General features: G+C 40.8%; 1 protein-coding gene across 1 annotated transcript in view; it reads left to right on the top strand.

Annotated features, from left to right (window-relative positions):
• Positions 1 to 21,825, top strand: part of SHISA9 (shisa family member 9) — a 451,143-nt gene that overhangs the window by 389,743 nt on the left and 39,575 nt on the right. The window contains exon 3 of the mRNA XM_063430301.1: positions 12,340 to 12,495. Coding sequence (XP_063286371.1) covers positions 12,340 to 12,495 — 156 coding nt within the window. The remainder of the gene's footprint in view (positions 1 to 12,339; positions 12,496 to 21,825) is intronic.

Here is a 21,825-nt window from a genome sequence, read left to right as displayed (position 1 = left end):
AAAGCACTTCTTAAAGATGTTAAAAATACACATTGGAAAACACAAGATCCCAAAATAACTAGAGTATTGCAATATATATTTTATTGGACTAATTTAATATTTAAAAGACGAGCTTTTGAGAGATTTCCTTTCTTGTTCAGGTCTGAAGCAATATCAATATATATATTTCAAATGTAAAATGGGTCTGCACTCACGGTCTTCTTCAATTGAATTTCTTTGTTTCATCCTGATCCTGATCAATGTCCTGGCTGGGGACTGAAACGTCAATCTCACTAGACCCGTTTTTTTATGTAATAAAGGAATTCAATTGAAGAAGACTGTGAGTGCAGACCCATTTTACATTTAAAATATATACAAAAGTTGACTTCTAGGACTGGCACCCGGCCATATGAATCAAATTCAGCCTGAGTGCAAGGGCACATCCAAAGATTATTATATATACACACACTCACTTGTTATGGGCGAAAGTTTGTGGACAGCTGACCATCACATCTATATGAGCTTGTTGGACATTCCATTCCACAAACATGTTGTTTAATATGGATTTGCCCTCTCCCTTTGCAAGTAAAAAAGATACTTCTCTTTTAGGAATACTTTCTGGGTGATGCTGGATTGTGTCTGTGGGAATCTGTCCCCATTTAGACAAAAGGACATCTGAGAGACCAGGCATTGATGTTGGAGGATTAGGTCCGGTTCTCAATCAGCATTCCAATTCATCCCAAATGTGTTAAATGGGGTTGAAATCAGGGCTCTGTGTGGGCCACTCAAGTTGTTAAACAACAAACTTGTCAAACCATGTCTTCATGAACCACACTTTTGGCACAGTGACACAGTCAGGCTGGAACAGTAAAGGGTCTTCCTCAAACTGTTGCCTTTGGTCTTGATTTAATAAGCTTTTCAAATGATTCAATACAGTTAGAAAAACTTTCCAAATTATTTATTTACATAAGTCATCATCAAGGTCTATGGGAAATTTTGTAGATCGATCATTTCAAAAGTTTACAGTATTGAGTAATTTGGAAGGCATATTAAATAGAAGATAGAAGTGCCAACTAAACTAAATGTCTTTGTATCCTGTAGAATTACGATGGCCCTTCACTGGAAATAAGGGCCTAGCCCAATTCATGACAATCAGCCCCACACCATTATCCTTCCTCCACCAAACCTTACATTAGACACTATGAATTCCATGCATCTGAAACACACACAGATTTTTCCATCAGACTTTTACATAGTGAAATGTGATTCATAACTCTAGAGAACATATTTCATCTAATCCATAGTCCAGTGGTGGTATCCTTGCACCACTTCAGATGTGTTGCAATGAGTATGTTGATATGTGATCTGTGTGTATCTGCACAGCCATGGAAACTTATTCCATGTGGTTGATGATGGACAGTTCTTGTATTGATGTTGCTTCCGGAGGCAGTTTGGCACTTGGTAGCGAATGATGCAACAATTGATAGGTCATTTTTATGCATTTCTTTTATGAACTTCAGCACTTAGCATCCCCATTCTGTGAGTATGTATGGTGTAACACTGCTTGGCCGGGCTGTTGTTGCTGCGCGGCTCAGCTTGTAGGGCAGAATTTTCCTATTGTCCAAAGCTTATCTGTGTAAATTTCATGGTATGTGCTAGATTTTATGCACCTGTTTGCAATGGGTGAGGCTAAAACACAAAAACTCTATAATTAGTTTAGGTGTTCACATACATGTGATCTTTACAACTCAATTAAGTTTTTATAGCTATATCTCTCAGCCTATCACCGATTGCAAATTAAAATCCTCTAGGTGTGGACGATGGCTTACAAGGAAGAGAGGTGACAGAGCTGTCAGCGGCTAGGTCACAAACTTTGTGGTTAAACTGTTTGAAAATGGTTTATCATCTGAAGGTAAGATAATGCTGAGAAACGTCTGCACCACAGACAATTCATTGAGATGCAGTTGTTATTGACGTGGGAGCTTTCTTTTAGGTTGTTACTGAAACAGAAACAAATGTTTATGTGTATTTTTAACATCTTTAAGAAGTGCTTTAAACATCTCACAAATGTCATTAGTCCGTTAAAAAAAATTAAATAATAATTACTTATGTGTGGTAATCTGTTTGAAATGTGTTTTCCAGTTAAGTCCTTTGCTGTCTTCAGCACATCACTGTGAATGTAACAGGGCACACAAGTTAAACTGCATAGAAACAAATAATAATAAGCATTAAGTACACAGAAATATTGTCACTTTGAATGAAACATTACAATAAAGATTAGCTTACAGAAGACCAAATGCAAGAATAAGTATTAAACAGATTGTTATTATACTTTGATAGAGGAAAAGGAAATTCAGAGACAGTCAGACATTGTAACAGTGAAAGACAAGAAAGCTTAGTTTGAATTGTATATTGTTATTTTTGGTATAAAACATTTTACTCCGTAAATCAAGTAAACATTTTTTCTTTCATGCATTTTTCAGGATTAAATCTAGTCTATAAAGGCTCACACATCCTCACTTATACTCTAGTTATGATCACCAGCCCGTAAAGGACACATTTCTATCAGAAGCCACCAGTCTCTGATATAATGCCTGTAAATTTGCTGAAAATGCAAGCTCACTCCCTGTTGCTAAACAGTGCAGGAGGTTTTATTGGGTCATATCAGTTAAGGAAGGGTAAGGAGTGAATGGATTCTGCCATTTCACTTTTGGCAATGAATTAGCATTCCAGTAATTGCTAATAATTCTTATAGTCATTTTAAATACCTTCATTTTATAAATATGTAATTGAACTATATTTACCGCATGTGGATATTATGATCAAATGCAGACATTATTTTTACTTTCTATTGTCATTTTAAGTAAGCTGTGTAGCTAATAATGCCTTCAGGTCCTTGCAAATTCTTTTAAGCAAGGTATTTGACCATTTTTATTTATTTGTGTTGCCATCTACTCTGAGAAAAAGTGCGTTTTCACTTTTATACTAATATTATAGACCCTGCATGAAATATAGGATGCTGTATACTGCCTAAAGCTTTTCATTCCAAAAATGTTTTTATAATGGCTGAACAAATAATTGAAGAAATTATACGTTTGCATAATTTGAGTTTTTATATTTTCTGCAAAGAAATATATGCACAAAATGAATGTGTTCTGATATGTTTATATGGTAGCTATGCACTCCCTGCATCAAATGTATGTTATCCTAATATGTTTTACAATCAAAAAGTGTTCGATAGTAAAGTGGTCTATGAGTTTGTGGGTTGCATATTGAGTATGCACAGTCAATTTTAACTTCTGGTTAAATTTGAAGCTTTAAATTAATTAAGCTTTAACAAGCTTAATAAGCCCACTGTCATATTGCATAACACAGAGCATAAACAGGGGTAAATGCACAGTATGCAAAAATAGACTGGTAAAAATCTTCTCTAGCAAAGAAATAATTCTAACAAAAATTATATTCTATAGAGAAAGCTGAATAAGTATCCGAATGCTTTTCTGATAAAAACATGAATACTTGAGGATACAATAGGGCACACAGCTTGTCAATCCAAGGCGAAATCAAGGAATCAAGAAGATTTTTGCTTTAAAGGAACACTATAGTCACCTAAATTACTATAGCTAAATAAAGCAGTTTTAGTGTATAGATCATTCCCCTGCAATTTCACCGCTCAATTCACTGTCATTTAGGAGTTAAATCACTTTGTTTCTGTTTATGCAGCCCTAGCCACACCTCCCCTGGCTATGATTGACAGAGCCTGCATGAAAAAAAAAACTGGTTTCACTTTCAAACAGATGTAATTTACCTTAAATAATTGTATCTCAATCTCTAAATTGAACTTTAATCACATACAGGAGGCTCTTGCAGGGTCTAGCAAGCTATTAACATTGCAGGGGATAAGAACATCTTAATTAAACAGAACTTGCAATAAAGAAAGCCTAAATAGGGCTCTCTTTACAGGAAGTGTTTATGGAAGGCTGTGCAAGTCACATGCAGGGAGGTGTGACTAGGGTTCATAAACAAAGGGATTTAACTCCTAAATGGCAGAGGATTGAGCAACGAGGCTGCAGGGGCATGTTCTATACACAAAAAGCACATCATTAAGCTAAAGTTTTTCAGGTGACTATAGTGTCCCTTTAACATTTTGGGTCAAAATTCCAAAGCTTCAAATTTGAGTATTCACCTTTATTTGGAAACTTCAGATATGTACGTTTCAGGCACTTGCGGATTTAAAATATTCTTATTCTGATACAACGAAGAACATTTTATAAAACAAAATATTTTCTTTTTGCTTTTGCAATGCATGTTTGTACTTTGAATTCCCACTAGGCAATACCATTTTATTGTTTATACACTTTATTTTTTTTTAGAGAATTTCAGTATTGTTGCACATTAAATAACTATTATAGCAATATTAATCTAGGTATAGCTAGTGTGTTTACCAGACTGCTATTTTTAAAACACATAATTTCACTTGTTACTAATTATCAGTCCCATTGATAAAGCCAACTGTTTTCATTATTTAGAGACTGTTTGACTTCTCTTGTTTATTCTCAGTAAACATGAATTAATTTAATATTGTCTTTTTTTTTTATAAACAAAGCACAAACATGGACATGGCACACTGTGCTATTCTCATGAAAGATGGTTACAAAAATATCTATACAAATGCACAATTTAAATTACAATCCAACACCAATCCAGATGTTTACATGTTTACAGACTTTAGGGGAGATATAGCGATCCAAAACTATACATTATTAAAAATAATGATAATAATAATTAAATACCTGAAAATGTTGTTCTAAAGCCAAACAGGTCCATTTGGAAACCAAGGATAATTCGTTTTTGGTGTCCTATTGCTTTGTGTCCCATCATAGCTCATTAATTCTCAATAATTTGTCATTCCTTAGACAATAAGGGTGCATCACTACTGAAAGGTTCACTATAAAATGCAGTTTATAAATGTTTCTATTATTTAGTTTGTGTGCGGAGAAACTATTTGGTTTATCATAATACAACTTCTATGTTTGTGTACCATTCCTATTTGCATTAATTTCCTTAAAAAAGGGGAGGCTCAAGAGTATTAATGTATACTATGAAAACTAACGTGTATTACATTTTTGATGTTTTAGAATAGGTTCTGTAAATCAGAATGATTAAAATGTTAAGTATAATTCCCAGATTTTACTATTAACATGACGTAAAGTCATGATTTTATTAAAGACACGGAGGCGAGTATTATGCATAACTCTTTCTTTATTTCCTCAGCAGCAAAGATAGAGGAATATGAATATTGTAAAAAATGACAGAAAAAACAGTATAGATACACAGGCAACCAATCACACAACAGAGGAAGTGAGTATATAAGGCCTGTGTTTCCCACAATCCCCCTCTTTCTTGCGAAAACCGAAGATCAGGTAAGAAGAACGAAATCCAACTTGTCCAGAACAGTAAACGGCAACCAACCGATAACATCAAGCTAAAAGAGAGAGAGAAATATGGTAATATCCAGACTTCAAACTGTAAACTTACCAAAACAAACTGTAGGCAATTCAATGAGAGAAACTGTAATCAAAAACATAATGTCGATAGCTCCAATCATAGAAAAACTGGAATCTGAAAAACATAACGAAAATCATTAATATAACATATAAATGACATGCGTAAACCATAACAAAAGACAGACCGAATTGAACTTACCCGAAGAATCCAATAGCATCTCATCCCAAAAAACCCACCTCGGGAGGGTGGGAGGGAATAATACTCGCCTCCGTGTCTTTAATAAAATCATGACTTTACGTCATGTTAATAGTAAAATCTGGGAATTTTATTAAAGACACGGAGGCTCCTATTATGCAAGTTTAAAGCTGCGCTATCACCTGAGATGCGATATGGTCAATAGGTCTGAAATAGAAGTCGCGGAAGGTCGATTCCCTAGACCAGTCCGCTGCACGCATGATGTCCTCCAGTCGACAGCCGACCGCGGACGCTTTTGAAGCCATGGCGCCCCGAACAGAGTGAGGAGTAAAAACCGAAGTGTCAATACCTGCTGAAGACAAAAGCCAGCGTACCCAACGCGCCAGAGTCGGAGTTGACACAGGGCGGTGAGGCGCTTTAAAAGACACGAATAAAGGATGTAGGTCCAAGAAGCGGATAGATTGAGTAGCGTCCAGATAAGCCTTCAAGCAGTCAACCGGACATAGAGCCGGACATTCTGGGAACCTAGGATACACAAACGATTTGGATGCCGATTTTGTCCTTCTGGATATGTTGAAAGCGACACCCTCCGGGGTAAAAGCAATAGCGTCCCAATCAAGGGCCCTAACATCAGACACTCTTTTACACGAAACCAAACAAAGAAGCATCACCAGTTTGGAGGACAATTGCTTGAGACTCAGTTCATGATTAGGGTACCATGAAGATAGGAACTGTAACATGATGTTGACGTCCCAGAAGACAGAGAAACGGGATCTAGGAGGGCGAGCGAGACGAATACCCTTGAGAAGACGACATACAAAAGGGTGTCTGCCGACTGGTGAACCATCCAGACCACTATGCCCGGCCGAAATCGCCGAGCGGAAAAGGTTGATCGTGCGGTATGCCTTGCCCGCATCAAATAACAAAGTGAGGAACTCCAGGATCAAATGGAGAGGTGCAGATATGGGATCCACTGCCCGTTCCATGCACCAATTAGACCAAGATCTCCATGAGGCCCGGTAGGCTGATCTTGTACCGGGAGCCCAGGCGTTATCGAGGAGCAGGAGAGTTGACCTCGGAACATCTGGGACAGACCAGGTTCCCCTGAAAGGAGCCACGCTACCAGAGGCAGTTGCTGCAGGAGCACTAGACCGTGCGAGTTCCCGTCCGGATCCAGAAGAAGGTCCGGGAAGCTCGGGATCAATCGGGGGTAGTCTATTGACAACTCCAACAGGCATGGGAACCAAGGCCAGGATCTCCACAGGGGAGTGACCAACGTCAGGCAACAATCGTGACGAACCAACTTCGAGATCGTTCGGGCGATCATGTTGAATGGGGGAAACGCATACAGGCATCCTGATGGCCATTCCTGGAGAAATGCGTCTGTCGCCACAGCCGCCGGGTCCGGCCTCCAACTGTAAAACTCCGGTAGTTGAGTGTTCAGACGGGACGCGAACAAGTCCATCCTGAACCGTCCCCATAGCCTGTCTAGGCTTTTGAATACCGAAACGTGCAAGTGCCAGTCTCCCGAGTCTCTCAAATGTCTGGAGTTCCAATCCGCGTCCGAATTGTCTAGGCCCGGAATGTGTTCCGCCGTCACTGAGACATTGTTGGAAAGGCAGAACTGCCAAAAATCCTTTGCTAACAGGGCTAACAACCTGGACTTGGTGCCCCCGAGATGGTTTATATAGCGTACCGCCGAAACGTTGTCCATCTTGAGGAGAACGCAGCAGTTCGCTCGTCTTGGGGTGAGGCTGCGAATCGCGAATGCCCCAGCTAAGAGTTCCAGGCAATTGATGTGTAGGGACTTCTCGATCTCGGACCATCTGCCTCCGGTGGAAACGTCGCCACAGCGAGCACCCCAGCCGTGTAAGCTGGCATCGGATTCGATCACCACGTCCGGTACAGAACCAAAGATGGCCCTTCCGTTCCAGGCTTCCATGTGTGCCAGCCACCACGCCAGCTCGTCCCTGGATTCCTCGTCCAGTCGTACTCGGGATTCGTATGAATGACCCGACCGGAGGTGTGAACCTTTGAGCCTCTGGAGGGCACGATAGTGCAGCGGGCCCGGGAATATCGCTTGTATGGAGGCCGCAAGGAGGCCAATAATTCGTGCCAATTGTCTGATGGACAGGTCTGATACGCGAAGAGCCCTTCGCAACTCCTTCCTGATGGCCTTCACCTTTGAGTCCGGTAGGTATAGAAACTGGCGGACGGAGTCCACCTTGAAACCCAAGAATTCCATCGACTGAGCGGGTTCCAGGACCGATTTGTCCCAGTTGACCATGAAACCCAGGTTCTGAAGCAGATCGATCGTCCACCTCAAATGTACTAGGAGGTGGTCTCTGGACTGGGACATGATTAGAATGTCGTCCAGGTAAATGATCAACCGCACTCCACGGGTGCGGAGGAACTCCATTACAGGTTTCATGATCTTGGTGAAACACCAAGGAGCCGAGGAAAGGCCGAATGGTAGGCAGGTAAAGCGCCAACGCCTTCCGTGCCAGGTGAAGTGTAAGTAGTCTCTGTAGGCCACCGCTATCGGGACCGTGAAATATGCGTCTTTCAGGTCCAACTTGGCTAGCCAGTCTGACTGCCGAAGGAGGTCCCTGAGGCAGTGGATACCTTCCATCTGAAAATGTTGGTAGCGGAGGAACGCGTTGAGAGGGCGGAGATTTATCACTGGACGGACTCCGCCCCCTTTTTTCGGTACCAGGAAGAGATTGCTCGTAAAGCCCGGAGCGGCGAACGGCAATTCTTCTATGGCGCCTTTGGACCACATCTCCCCGACCTCCGCGGAGATCATCCTGTCCTGATCTGGGGGAAGAGACAGTTCTCTGGGGACATAAGATTGGACAGGCAGAGAGACAAAATCTAGGTGATAACCTTTCACACATTGGAGGACCCAAGCGTCCGAAGTAATACATGCCCACCCTTGGTGGAACAGAGCCAGCCTCCCCGCTACCCGCCCGTGAGCGACAGGGGAAGAAGGGGTACTCACCATAAGGGCGTCTGCCCGAAGCGGCACCGCGGGGGTATCTGGAGCCCCAAGATCTCCCTCTGGCCGGGAAGAAAGGAGGCGTCTTTGAGTCCTGAAATCCCCGGGACGGGAAAAAGGAACCTCTGGAGGCACGGAATGAGCCTCGGAAACCACGGCCGGGTGGACGGTTCCTGCTACGCCCGGCCCCTCCAAAAACCTTGGGCGCGAACATGCGCTTCATGTTCGCCTGAGCCTTGTCTATGGCCGTAAAGGTTTTAACGTAAGACCCCAGGTCCTTAACGAAAGAATTACCGAACAGGACTCCTTCTTCGGAAGGGCCCGGCTCCGCTACCGTCATGGCAGCCAATTTTGGGTCAATTTTGAGGAGAATTGCCTTGCGCCTCTCAGAAGACATGGCGGTATTTGCGTTCCCCACTAGGCATATAGCCCTTTGTACCCAACCGATGGCTACATCGATGTCCAAATTCGAATCGCCAGTTCTAGTGGCGTCAAGCAGCTCGTAGAGCTTCGAAAGTGGGCCCAGGGTATCCAAGATCTTGTCCTGACAGCCCTTAAGGGAGTAGTCTATTCCCTTTTTGGACTTCCAGCCAGATTTATTCAGGAACTGGGCAATTTGGGGGTCAATATCGGGAGTCTTGCAGGCCGAGCCCGGGAGGGAAGGCCTGGGGCACTCCGCCCGCAGCTTATTGCGACCTTCCTTGGACAGGGGGGTACGCATGCGTCTGGCCACATATTGGGCTATGTGTTCTGGGGGAACCCATTCAGCTGACCGGGGATGGCGGAGGTCGTCAGGGTCAAACAGGGGGTTACCCTGAGGGTCAAATAACACTTTACTATCCCCAGCGGGGTCCTGAACGAGGCCCTTGGTAACGGCAGAGGAACCCGAGGGGGTTACACCCGGAGGGGGCAAATCCTCGTCCGAACCATCCTCGTCATAGGAGTCATACTCCATAGCGTCAGACTCATTCTCCACACTCCGGTCGGAATCCGACACATCATTGAGGGCTCTAGCCCGTTTCCATAATCTAGCCTTTTTAGCCCGGCCAGGGGCTCTTTTGCGCGTGGGATGCGCGCTGTCTGTGACCGCGTCAAGCGAGTCCATCATGGCAGGCATAGCCCGCATCGGGGAGTGGGAGCTGACGTGTTTTGCCTTAGCCCTTGCCTTACGGGCCCCAGGCATGGCGGGGGCCGGCGGGGGGGTCCCATCACCCAGGGGGGAGGGAGCCGCCAACGAGGGCAAAAGCATATTCTGCAGAGATTGGGAAAACGATGTGGACACCGCTCCCATGGCAGAGGCAAAGGCCTTCTGCAAGGATGAAGCCATAGTGGCGTCCAAGAGGGCATGGAATTCCTGAGAAGCTATATTACCCTCTGGAGCATCCTGAGAAAAGGTGCCAGTAGGGCCTTCCTGCCCTTCATCCTTGTCTTGCATAATGGAAGGGACAATTACTCACAGATTACGTTGAAAAGGGTATGTAGAGCAACAGGGTTGATTAACCCACGAGAACAGGGAAAAAAGATGCAGTCAGGTGTGCCAGGGGACCCAGGGAACAGCAGAGGCGGACAGCAGGCGGACCGCGAGCCGCAGAAAGACAGTGGAACCGGCCGCGAGTAAGCTCCGCCTCCAAAATGGCCGCCGCACGAGGAGGCCGGCGGATAGCTCCTGCGGTCCGGACCTACTGGGGGAAGGGGCGCGTGCACCTTATCCCCGCGGCACGTATGCCGAGAGGGCGAGAGACATGCAGCCGCGGTCGGAACAAACAGACCGCGGCAAACAGCCGCCCACGGAAAGATTGCGAGCGAGCACCCAGCGGGGAAAGAACAAGCCGCAGGGGAGGCAAGGGGAAAATCTCCTCCGCGGAGAAAAAACAGTAATAGAGGGATGGGAAACCCACTAGGCACACCAGGAGAGTAAAAATAAAATACACAATCAAACGAGCAAAGTGTAAACAGCAGTAAAATTCAATAAAATCAATAAATGCTGAGAACATGTAGAGCAAGATAAAATACTTAGCTGATCTGAGGAAGCAGCAAAGAAAGAGGGGGATTGTGGGAAACACAGGCCTTATATACTCACTTCCTCTGTTGTGTGATTGGTTGCCTGTGTATCTATACTGTTTTTTCTGTCATTTTTTACAATATTCATATTCCTCTATCTTTGCTGCTGAGGAAATAAAGAAAGAGTTATGCATAATAGGAGCCTCCGTGTCTTTAATAAAATTACACTATTAACCTATTCATGGCTGAGCCATTCCGAGCTTTGCCCACTGGCTGAATATAGTTTATCTTGTTTTGGTGTCTTCAGTAAAACACAATTTCTATGTTTTTTATAAATGGCAAAATATGGATATGTTCCTAAAATAATGGTAAATAAGAGTACAATAATGTGCCTAGCTACAAAAAAGAGGTTTTACAGCTTCCTAATTATTATTTACTTTTATAAAAAAAAACAAATATGCAAAAGGTGACTGAAAATATATAATTGTATCTCCTATATATAATAAAAAAAACACTTTGTCATCAATCCAGGTAGTATTTTATATATGTCTCTTTTTTTCTGCACCAAAGGCCTGGGAGAGAGAGAAGGAGATTTTTCACCTAGTTTACATTATCCCATGTATTAACTGTTGACAACTGGAAAGGTTGCATTAACTCTGCCAGAATGTGCGGTTTGTTAAGCATCTCCCCAGGAGACATTTCTTTTCAGGAAATGTTTAGGAAGGCTGTGCAAGTCACATGCAGGCAAGTGTGACTTTGGCTGTATAAACAAGGTGATTTAACTCCAAAATAGCAGAGAATTGAGCAGTGAGAATGCAGGGGCATGATCTATACACCAACACTGCTTCATTACGCAAAAGTCGTTTTGGGGCCTTTAAGTACAAAAGAAGCAAACTGAAGCCGTCCCCTTAAGGGGTTATAGTCAATGTTAAACAAATCTGAAAAATGTTTAAGCATAGACAATATTGCAATTGAATAAAAATGCAAAACCACAAACAAAACATGCTAAATAAATAAACAGTACTGTGAGAAATACAGCCAGAAAATGCAAATTAGCTTAAGTTCATCAAATGTTTTTTTGGGGGCCCCAGAATATGTCTGTGTACACCTACATATTAAGTTGGATAAGTTGCTGGATGTCCTACATTTTTCAATTTATACTTTTGGCAGTTAATACTAATTTATCAATATTGGAATACTTGCTAGTTAACTGCCAACTCACCACAACTCACTTTTGCAGAAATGAAGAAAACACATCATATATTTTATTCTTATTTGCCAAAGTAAAGAATTGGAAGAAAGAGAAAATTCCTAATGATATGAGACACCCTCATAATATAAGTCAAAACAGTGGGAAAGTGTGTCCACTAATCATAATTAATTGCACTATAATAACCAACTTGGGGGAAAAATTATACTAAAGTCGACTACAAACTCACACAATACAAAATACCCACAATTCCTTAAATCTGCTAATGCTTTAAATGTGTTATTATTTTAGTGCTGTTATTATTTAGTGCTGTTATATGTAAAAGATACATTTTAGAGTAAAAGTCTGACTGTCACCCAACTGGTATTGAATATATAATGGTCATTTTAGTTTGATCTGCAAGTTAAATATACCTATTTGTCTAATGTAGTTACATGTTTTCTTTCAGATTCATCAAAGATAAATAACGTTGTTCCGACATCTCCACACCTCCCTCAAATGGCACATCCACATTCATACCCAACTATGGGGCAAATTTCAAATCCATATGAGCAGCAACCTCCTGGAAAGGAACTTAACAAGTATGCTTCTTTAAAGGCAGTCGGTAAGCCATTTTTCTTCAACGTTTCAATGGTCAAAAAATTATGCATTACTGTAAGATGTCTACTATGCTATAATGTCTTCACAAAAGGCATTTTGTCCAGTTAAAATATTTATGTAATTGACAAAATCAGGTTTGTGTTATGTAATTAATTCTATAACAACAACACAGTTCAGAGAGACAACATAAGTAAGGTAGTACCACTAGGTGCAAATACTCTCAGGCACTCCCTCAAGTACCCAAACAACTATATCTACCACAAAAAGAGATTGCACATTATAACCACTTATAAGAGATATATAAATGCGTTTATTCAACCAAAAAAGGTATCCATTCAAAAACAAAACAAAACAAAGTGACAATAAATAGGCAAAATAAGACAACAATAATAGTTACCAAAATTTCACATGCCCACTAGGACAGAAACATGAGCCACCAATACCCCTAATGTTTCGGCACCTACTGGCTGCCTTTTTCAAGGGTGTAGGTGCCGAAGCGTTGGCAGTGGGTGCCGAAACGTTGGCATATTGGTGGCTCATGCTTCTGTCCTAGTAGGCTTGTGTAATTTTGCTAACTATTATTGTTGGCTTATTTTGCCTATTTATTGTCACTTTGTTTTTTTGTTTTTTTATATGGATACCTTTTTTGGTTGAATAAACACATTTATATATCTCTTATAAGTGGTTATAATGTGCAATCTCTTTTTGTGGTAGATGTAATTACTTCCATCCACAAACACTTTTGCAAGAAAGGTCACAAACTTAAATATTTAATAAATTATTGATATAGATTCAGGGTTCATTAAAAAGTTTCCATGAATTTTTGTGGGATGTTATTACTGTGCTGATATGTTATGCCAGGGGTAGTCAACCTTTTAATATCTACCGCCCACTTTTGTATCACCCACTTTTGCACCACACATCAGTGCCACAGTAACCAATTTTATAGCTCAAGTGCTGTTTTTTTGTGGTTGAAAGGAGCTTTAAAATAAATAAAATAAAAAGTACTTACATTTATCTATCACTTTTTCCTTTTTTTCTATGTTCTATTTTTCTTTTTTCTATGTGTGTGTGAAGGGTGTTGTGTGTGTGTGTGTGTGTGTGTGAAGTGTGCTGTGTGTGTGGAAGGGGTGCTGTGTGTGTGTGGGAGGAGTGCTGTATGTGTGAGGGAGGGGTGTTCTGTGTGTAAGGAAGGCAGCGTGTGGGTGAGGGGTGCTGTTTGTGTGTGTGAAGGGTTAAGTGTGTGTGTGTGTGGTGCTGTGTGTATGTGAGTGGTACTTTGTGTGTGTGTGTGTGTGAAGGGTGCTGTGTGTTTGTGAGGGGTGCTGTGTGTGTGTGTGTGTGTGAGGGTTGCTGTGTGTGTGGAGGGTTCTGTGTGTGAGTGTGTAGTTGCAGTGTGAGTGTGAAGGGTGCAATGTGTGTGTGAGGGGGCAGTGGGTGTGTGTCTGAGGTGCAGTGTGAATGTGAAAAGGGCAGTGTGTAGGGTGTGCAGTGTGTGTGGGGGTGCAGTGTGTGTGTGTGAAAAGGGCAGCGTGTGTGGGGTGCAGTGTGTGTGTGGGGGGTGCAGTGTGTGTGGCGGGTGCAGTGTGTGTGTGTGTGAAAAGGGCAGCGTGTGTGGGGTGCAATGTGTGTGTGGGGGGTGCAGTGTGTGTCAGGGGGTGGTGTGTATGTGAGGGAGCAGTGTGTGTGTGTCCTGAGTGTAGTGTGTTTGAGGGGGCAGTCTGTATGAAGAGTGCATAGGGTCTTTGCTGTGTGTAGGTGGGTAAGATGTAAAAATCTATCTTAATGTCTCCCCCTGCCTTCCTCTTACCTTTTTACCAGGGTGGATGGACATATTGCTGCAAGCCCTGGTTGTCCAGTTGTGGCATGTTCACTTTTTTACCCTGCAGCTCCTCCGGCTGCATGCTGACCCTCCTGTCTTCCTGCAAACACAGCACTGTATCAGAGTGCTGCCATGGTAACACGCGGCAGCGCTCCAACCTCTTTGATGGATCTTGGATCTCCTCACCAACCCGAGAGGGCTTACAGCAAGGTTGGCTCTGCATGGGCTGGGAAGGGAGATGAAATGATCTCCCTGTCGGTCTTGGTCCTTTGCCATCAAGGCCCACTGGGCGTTTTCTGCAGAACCGCCCACCGCCAACCTGAAATCCTTAAACCACCCACAGTAGGGACCAGGTTGACTACCAATGTGTTATACCCTGACGACCATACTTCAGAATATTATAGGATAAAGGACACAGGGAATATGCCATATGGGCTTGTTTAAATATTAATCACCACTGTAAGACATGGTATGCTCACCAGAAGTGGATTTTTACTCGTCAATACTACATTTTCACTCTCCAATGGCAAAAGGAGAGTGGACCCCAGAAGAGATTGGATACTATAAGATACAGTAAGCTACATTTGGTCCATGTTATATACACTGAACAAAATTATAAATGCAGCACTTTTGTTTTTCTGTGTTAGTGAGCACTTCTCCTTTGCCGAGATAATCCACCCACCCACCCACCATATCAAAATGCCAATTTAAACCATGATTATTGCACAGGTGTGACACAATAACTGAATAGTGTTAACCAGTTAATATCATCCCTGGAGTGTCTAATAAATTATTCCAATTATGACATTAAAAAAACATCAAACAATGGTGGAACTACCACTGTCGCAGGCGCGACCAGGTCTTTCACTGCAGGGGGCCCAGCTGCTTTAGTGGCCCCCTGCTGATGCTCAGGACTGGACCAGTGGGCAGGCATAATTTCAGGGCTGGTGCATGGCTGCACCAACCCAGGGCATGCTTTACGGGACACTGGCATGAGGGGAGCACACAGCACACTGCTCCCCTCCTGCCAATCACTGCATGAAGTGTGGCCAAACAGACTGTGGTTTGAAATAAAGTGCTCACTGAGAGCAACAAGCACTTGTTAAAATTAAAGCAACTGTCAGACTGGGTACCTTGGTCCGCTTGGCCGTGCTATATGGAGGTGAGCGGGTACAGAATTGGGGGATCGGGAATAAGACACATGAAGGAGCTTGGGGGGAATGAAAAATATGGAAGAGCTGGAGGGTCTGGGGTGGTATGAGACACCTAGAGGAGCTGGAAGGGAAAATGAGACCACCTGAAGGAGCTGGGGTGGAGAATGAGACAAATGGAGGGGCCAGTGGGATTGAGACACATGGGGAAATTAGAAAAATAGAGGTGCTGGGGAGTTGAGGCACAAGGAGGAGCTGCAGGGACAATGAGACAAATATCTGTTAGTAAATACAAATCTTTTTTTAAAATACAGATATAAGGTGAGTACATACAAAGAAAGAAAATATATATTTTTTTAATTCACAAAAATCCACACATCAAAGTGACTTATTCTTGTATTTATTTGGTAATGTGATATTTTTAATTAATATTTTAGTTCATACCAAATAAAATTTAACAACTGTTATTTTTTTTGCATTGCTATGGGATGCTTTATAAATATTGGTACCCACTGTGCAAAATTGCTATACTGAAGCAGCGTTGGCACGGGGCTATAACAAATGTTATTAGCAGCCAAAATACTGTTTCCCACATTAGTAACACAGTGCAGCTGTCAGAGTATGGAATTACAAATCTGCTTAATTGGGCATATGACTGGGGTTCCCAATTGACACATACTATTCTAGAAGATCTCTAAATTCTACTCACCTTTCATTTTGGGGCTCACTAGTTTAATATGTAGTTTAATATGCATCTGGAAAACATTAGCCTCTATGTAAATTAATAACCGCTTATGAAATAATATACTATTTCTTCATGAGATCTCTTGACTTTATTTTTACCTATCAGACATGATGCTTTGAGCTCACTGATGAGCCTTTACCACATAAACAGCAACACATGTCAGGGGATTTTTATCAAGGCAAGGCATTCAATTTTGGGTGCAATGTTCTAAATGTTGAGAGACAATCTATTGGTTTCCACTGTGATTGTACCTTACGTAGGAATTTGCCTCAGAATAGCACCTGTTTTCTCTTGATACATTTCTGTCAAATAGTTTTATAAGGAATTATTATCAATTGTTATCTTTGGAACATGCTGTTCACTAAATTCCATACAAGGGACCACTAGAATTGAACCACTAGTATAGTGTTACTGAAACTTAAGCATTTGTTAGCTCTTCAATGCCCAGGACATTTTAAAGCATACCTCCATATCACACTACTTTTGGATGTCCCTTCCTACCTTTTGGTCAGAATCAGCTGTCACCCTTTTGTATTACATTTTCCTCTTTTCTAGGAAATCAAATTTTTTTCCCAGAATGTGACAGCAATTAAATGATCAGTAGTTTCATTTAAACTTGAAAAAAGAAAAAAAAAAAAAACACTATGTCTGTGAATGAACCTTTTTATAAATGACATATCCAGCTAAAAAGCAGTTCTATATACATCATGGGGTATTTTAAAATACTTCACAATATTGAGTAACAATAACACCAAAGATTGTAGAGAAATCTTCCTAGATTTTTGAAATGTTGTGTGACATGAAGATAACTTACTTTATTCTGCTACTAGATATTTTACTACGTAAAAAAAAAAGAAAAAAAAACACAAACTGCTAATATTTTATTTATAGAAACATCTGTCAAAGAAAACAACAACATATGTTGCATTTCAGAGTTGTGCAAACAAAAAGTACAAAAAAGTTTTACTTTTTCCAGCGCAGAGGACGGATCACCTCTACGTCTCCCGTGAGGAAATCAAGGAGGCATGGTCTCCTACGATTGTGGTTCAATCCAATGCTCCTCAAAGAAGAACTTTTGGGACCTGATGCACATGCGCAAAGAACTCTGCACGCGCATGCAAGCTTTGTATATAATGCTTTCCTAGGAGCCTCATCATCACATTGAGATGAAGTTGTCTGGTTGACTTTAGGGTCCCTTTAAGTGCTTCCAGTCCAGGGTTATTGGAAATGCAGATAATGTATCACTGATACTTGAATAAATGTTGCTGAGTGACTTCAATACATTTTAGTAGGAAATTATTGCATTGTGAATAACTGGGGTTTAAACCAATACAATCCCCACCAAGGATTAAAAGGACTCCGCTCTTAGTAAACTCTTTGTAAAGTGCCAGGAACAGAGGAAACTGATAAAAATATAACATAAAATTAAAATTCCTAAAAGTCTATGGCCAAAGAAAGAGAAAGTATGGAATAAAAATAATTTACTAGGTAAAAATTAAAACAATAAAATCGTTTCCAATAACATGCACAACGGGTTTCACCTTGGAACAGATTTTTCAGGTGTATTACAGAACAAACATGCACTAGAGCTTTTATAAGAGGAATGTTCGAAAACTGGCGGATAAATGACATCATGGTCATGTGACCGCAAATATTGCGTAAGGACTAATAAAACCTTTATTAAACACTTTAATATAGTGAACATGCTAGTATATACTATATCATATATCAGATAATGAAATGTAATTAGGAGGAGAGATGTAGTATTCCTTGTTTGTAAGTTCATAGTGTTATGTGGTATATGCACCATGTGATTGGCTTAGGGCTGTTTTATGATTTACTGCAAGTACTAAAACTTTGGGGATCACGTTACGCAGAACTAAGCCATGCATCAATGTCTCCTAGAGAAAATAATAGTCATTTGGTAGGCGGCCAGACTGTGATGTTAATTGAGCAGTAGTGACGCCGTGAAGTCACGCTTCAGGGGGAGGTTTAATAATCATCCACCCCTGACGAGAGTGCACTGGCATGATGTCACCACCCTGTTGTGATGTCACCATGCCTTTAGAAAAGAGTACTGTGGCCGCCATCCCATAATATAGGTGTGGTGGCCATCTTTATTCTGGGCTAAGATACAAGATATTGGGAAGTAAGGAAGAACCAAAGAGACCAGAACGCTGATACATGCAAGTAAAAATGAATTAAGAATAAAAAATTAATTATATCTGAATTAAAAAAGATATAGAAAATATGTCCAAGTAAAAATGGGTACTTACAGCTATTGGAGTACGTACACCATTTTCTATATAATGTTACACACTTACTAACCCTTAATAGGGAACACAAAGGGTGAGTGGCAGCTCTGTAACATGGCTGAGTAATACAAACATAAAAAAATCAAGCCCTGCGCTCATACTCCCACTACTCCTGGGCGGCATCAATGGCTATAGCATACATCAGCCCCTATACATACAATAAAACATACAAAACAAATAAAAACTATAACACTGTAAGCTCACATGACACGTCAAGGCAAATCCTCTTAGGTGAGTCCTACACGAGCAATTCACCTTGCTGTCTTCAGAAAGAAGGCACAATCTTTAATGAGACAGAGAAGGATATTTTTCTAAACCCCTATACATGTATTAACCCTTAATAGGAAACACATGGGGTGGGTGGCAGAACTGTAACATGGCTGTGTACAAATAAAAACATAAAAGAAATCATGCCCTGCACTCAAACTCCCACTACGAGACACATGGAGGGGCCAGTGGGATTGAGACACATGGGGAAATTAGAAACATAGAAGTGCTGGGGAGTTAAGGCACAAGGAGAAGCTTCAGGGACAATGAGACAAATATCTGTTAATAAATACAAATCTTTTTTTAAAATACAGATATAAGGTGAGTACATACAAAGAAAGAAAATATATATTTTTTTAATTCACAAAAATCCACACATCAAAGTGACTTATTCTTGTATTTATTTGGTAATGTGATATTTTTAATTAATATTTTAGTTCATACCGAATAAAATTTAACAACTGTTATTTTTTTTGCATTGCTATGGGATGCTTTAGAAATATTGGTACCCACTGTGCAAAATTGCTATACTGAAGCAGCGTTGGCACCGGGCTATAACAAATGTTATTAGCAGCCAAAATACTGTTTCCCACATGTTCAAGTTTGGATAGTAACACAGTGCAGCTGTCAGAGTATGGGATTACAAATCTGCTTAATTGGGCATATGACTGGGGTTCCCAATTGACACATACTATCCTAGAAGATCTCTAAATTCTACTCACCTTTCATTTTGGGGCTCACTAGTTTAATATGTAGTTTAATATGCATCTGGAAAACATCAGCCTCTATGTAAATTAATAACCGCTTATGAAATAATATACTATTTCTTCATGAGATCTCTTGACTTTATTTTTACCTATCAGACATGATGCTTTGAGCTCACTGATGAGCCTTTACCACATAAACAGCAACACATGTCAGTGGATTTTTATTAAGGCAAGGCATTAAATTTTGGGTGCAAAGTTCTAAATGTTGAGAGACAATCTATTGGTTTCCACTGTGATTGTACCTTACGTAGGAATTTGCCTCAGAATAGTTTTCTCTTGATACATTTCCGTCTTTCGGTCAAATTGTTTTATAAGGAATTATTATCAATTGTTATCTTTGGAACATGCTGTTCACTAAATTCCATACAAGGGACCACTAGAATTGAACCACTAGTATAGTGTTACTGAAACTTAAGCATTTGTTAGCTCTTCAATGCCCAGGACATTTTACAAATAAAAACATAAAAGAAATCATGCCCTGCACTCAAACTCCCACTAATCTTGGGCATCAACAATGACTATAGAATACATCAGCCCCAAGACAGCAAGGTGAATTGTAAGTGTAGGACTCACCTAAGAGGATTTGCCTTGACGTGGCAGGTGAGCTTACAATTAAATGGCCATTGAAGTGATATTAAAAAAAAACTCCAGTTATTTAAATGTGCATAGGGATGTGGGATAGTGCACCAGCAACTTTTTTCATTGTTGTTTATTGTATATATTGGGGCTGATGTGTACTCTAGGCTGCCGCCCAGGAGTAGTGGGAGTTTGAGCACAGGGCTTGATTTTGTATGTTTAAACTACTATAAATTAACTTTTTCACATAAAAATTGGTGAGGCACAGCCCCATGTGCCCTGTGGACAAGCCTCCACTTAACGTATGTAAATTTTATATATATTATCATTACGGCTCTTTAAAAATTATTCGCCATAAAGTAATAAATGGGGAATATTGATTGTGTGTTTTTCATCTCTTGCAGAATAAAGGTATTTTTTTCAAGTAATAATGAAAGAGTGCATTTTCCCAAAGCCTGTGGGTGGATACATTCCTCAAATACTGTCTGGAAAGAACCAGGATTATGTAATATCTCCGTGAGAGCAGATGCTTTTTGTATTAGTTACAGTGCAGATAAAATACAAAAGAAGTAGGAGGCAGAGGGAAGAATGGCACAAAAACAGCAGCATATTAATCCGGCTGTTAGATTTCACTTCTAGAGCTGGATGTCAGTGTAACACTTAATGTACTATTTTGCCTAGTTATGTGTTATGAACCTAGAAATGATCTCAACCTAGATGACGCGAATGCATTCAGTTCATGGTCTACACTGCTTATATATTATCTTTGGTTATTTGGCCATGGGAAATGCTGTAAGTCTAGAAATAAATGAGATATAAAGTCTAGCATTTCATTAATAAATAAATTAACTTTATGGGACTATGGAACTCAAAGAACTGAACAAATTAATGCTTGGTGGGAAGACCAGTGCGTTAGTGGGTTCAAATGTTAACCTTGAATTGAATAAAACATGTTTAGGAAGTTCTGTACGTCTCACTGTAGAAAGAGGGAATGCGTCATTATGTAATACCTGCACATAGAAAGCTAAGCAAATGAAATACAAATATTCACAGCATAGTAGTGATGACTGTTTACACTCGATAAAGCTATTTGTCTTATTTGTTTCAGAAAGTAAAATATAAAGGGTCATTTACCTAAGAGAATTTCATATTAAAATCCAGAGCAGCCAAACTGAAAGCATAGCTGACTCAGAGAATTTGGTAGTTCAGCTATTTTGACCTTAAATTTGAAATTCACTTGGAATTCACTTGAAATTCTCACTTTAGTGAATAGCCATGATATACTTGGACAGCAGACAACATCTGAAAGGTCCACCAAGTCCGCACATTTTAGAAGTGAATAGCAAATGAAGGCCTTGATTCTATTTTTCAGATCCAAACCAACTGATAAATATCGACTGCTCCCTGTTTCTTTTTTCTCTTTTCTAAAATTGACTGCTCTCAATGCCAGCTAAACCCAATAAACGGGCCGACTGTTTCAAGTAAAACTGTGAATATATGTGCTCATGCGCTTGTAGGCACATTTATCAGCCTTTTTAAATCACTGACCCTGTGCTTCCACCCTTGGGCTTTGAGCAGGGGCTTCAAATTAAATAATTCAAGGTGACCAAGCTCTAAGTAAGTAGTTTGGGGGAGGTAATGCTAGTATCCCCTTCAACTGCTACAGTGGAGGCTTTAAAATAAATAGGTAT

Source organism: Pelobates fuscus, chromosome 8 (genome assembly GCF_036172605.1).
Source record: "Pelobates fuscus isolate aPelFus1 chromosome 8, aPelFus1.pri, whole genome shotgun sequence".
In the NCBI taxonomy this organism is placed as follows: Eukaryota; Metazoa; Chordata; class Amphibia; order Anura; family Pelobatidae; genus Pelobates; species Pelobates fuscus.
Note: the sequence above shows the minus strand (reverse complement) of the source record. Positions and strands in the feature narration are given on the sequence as shown.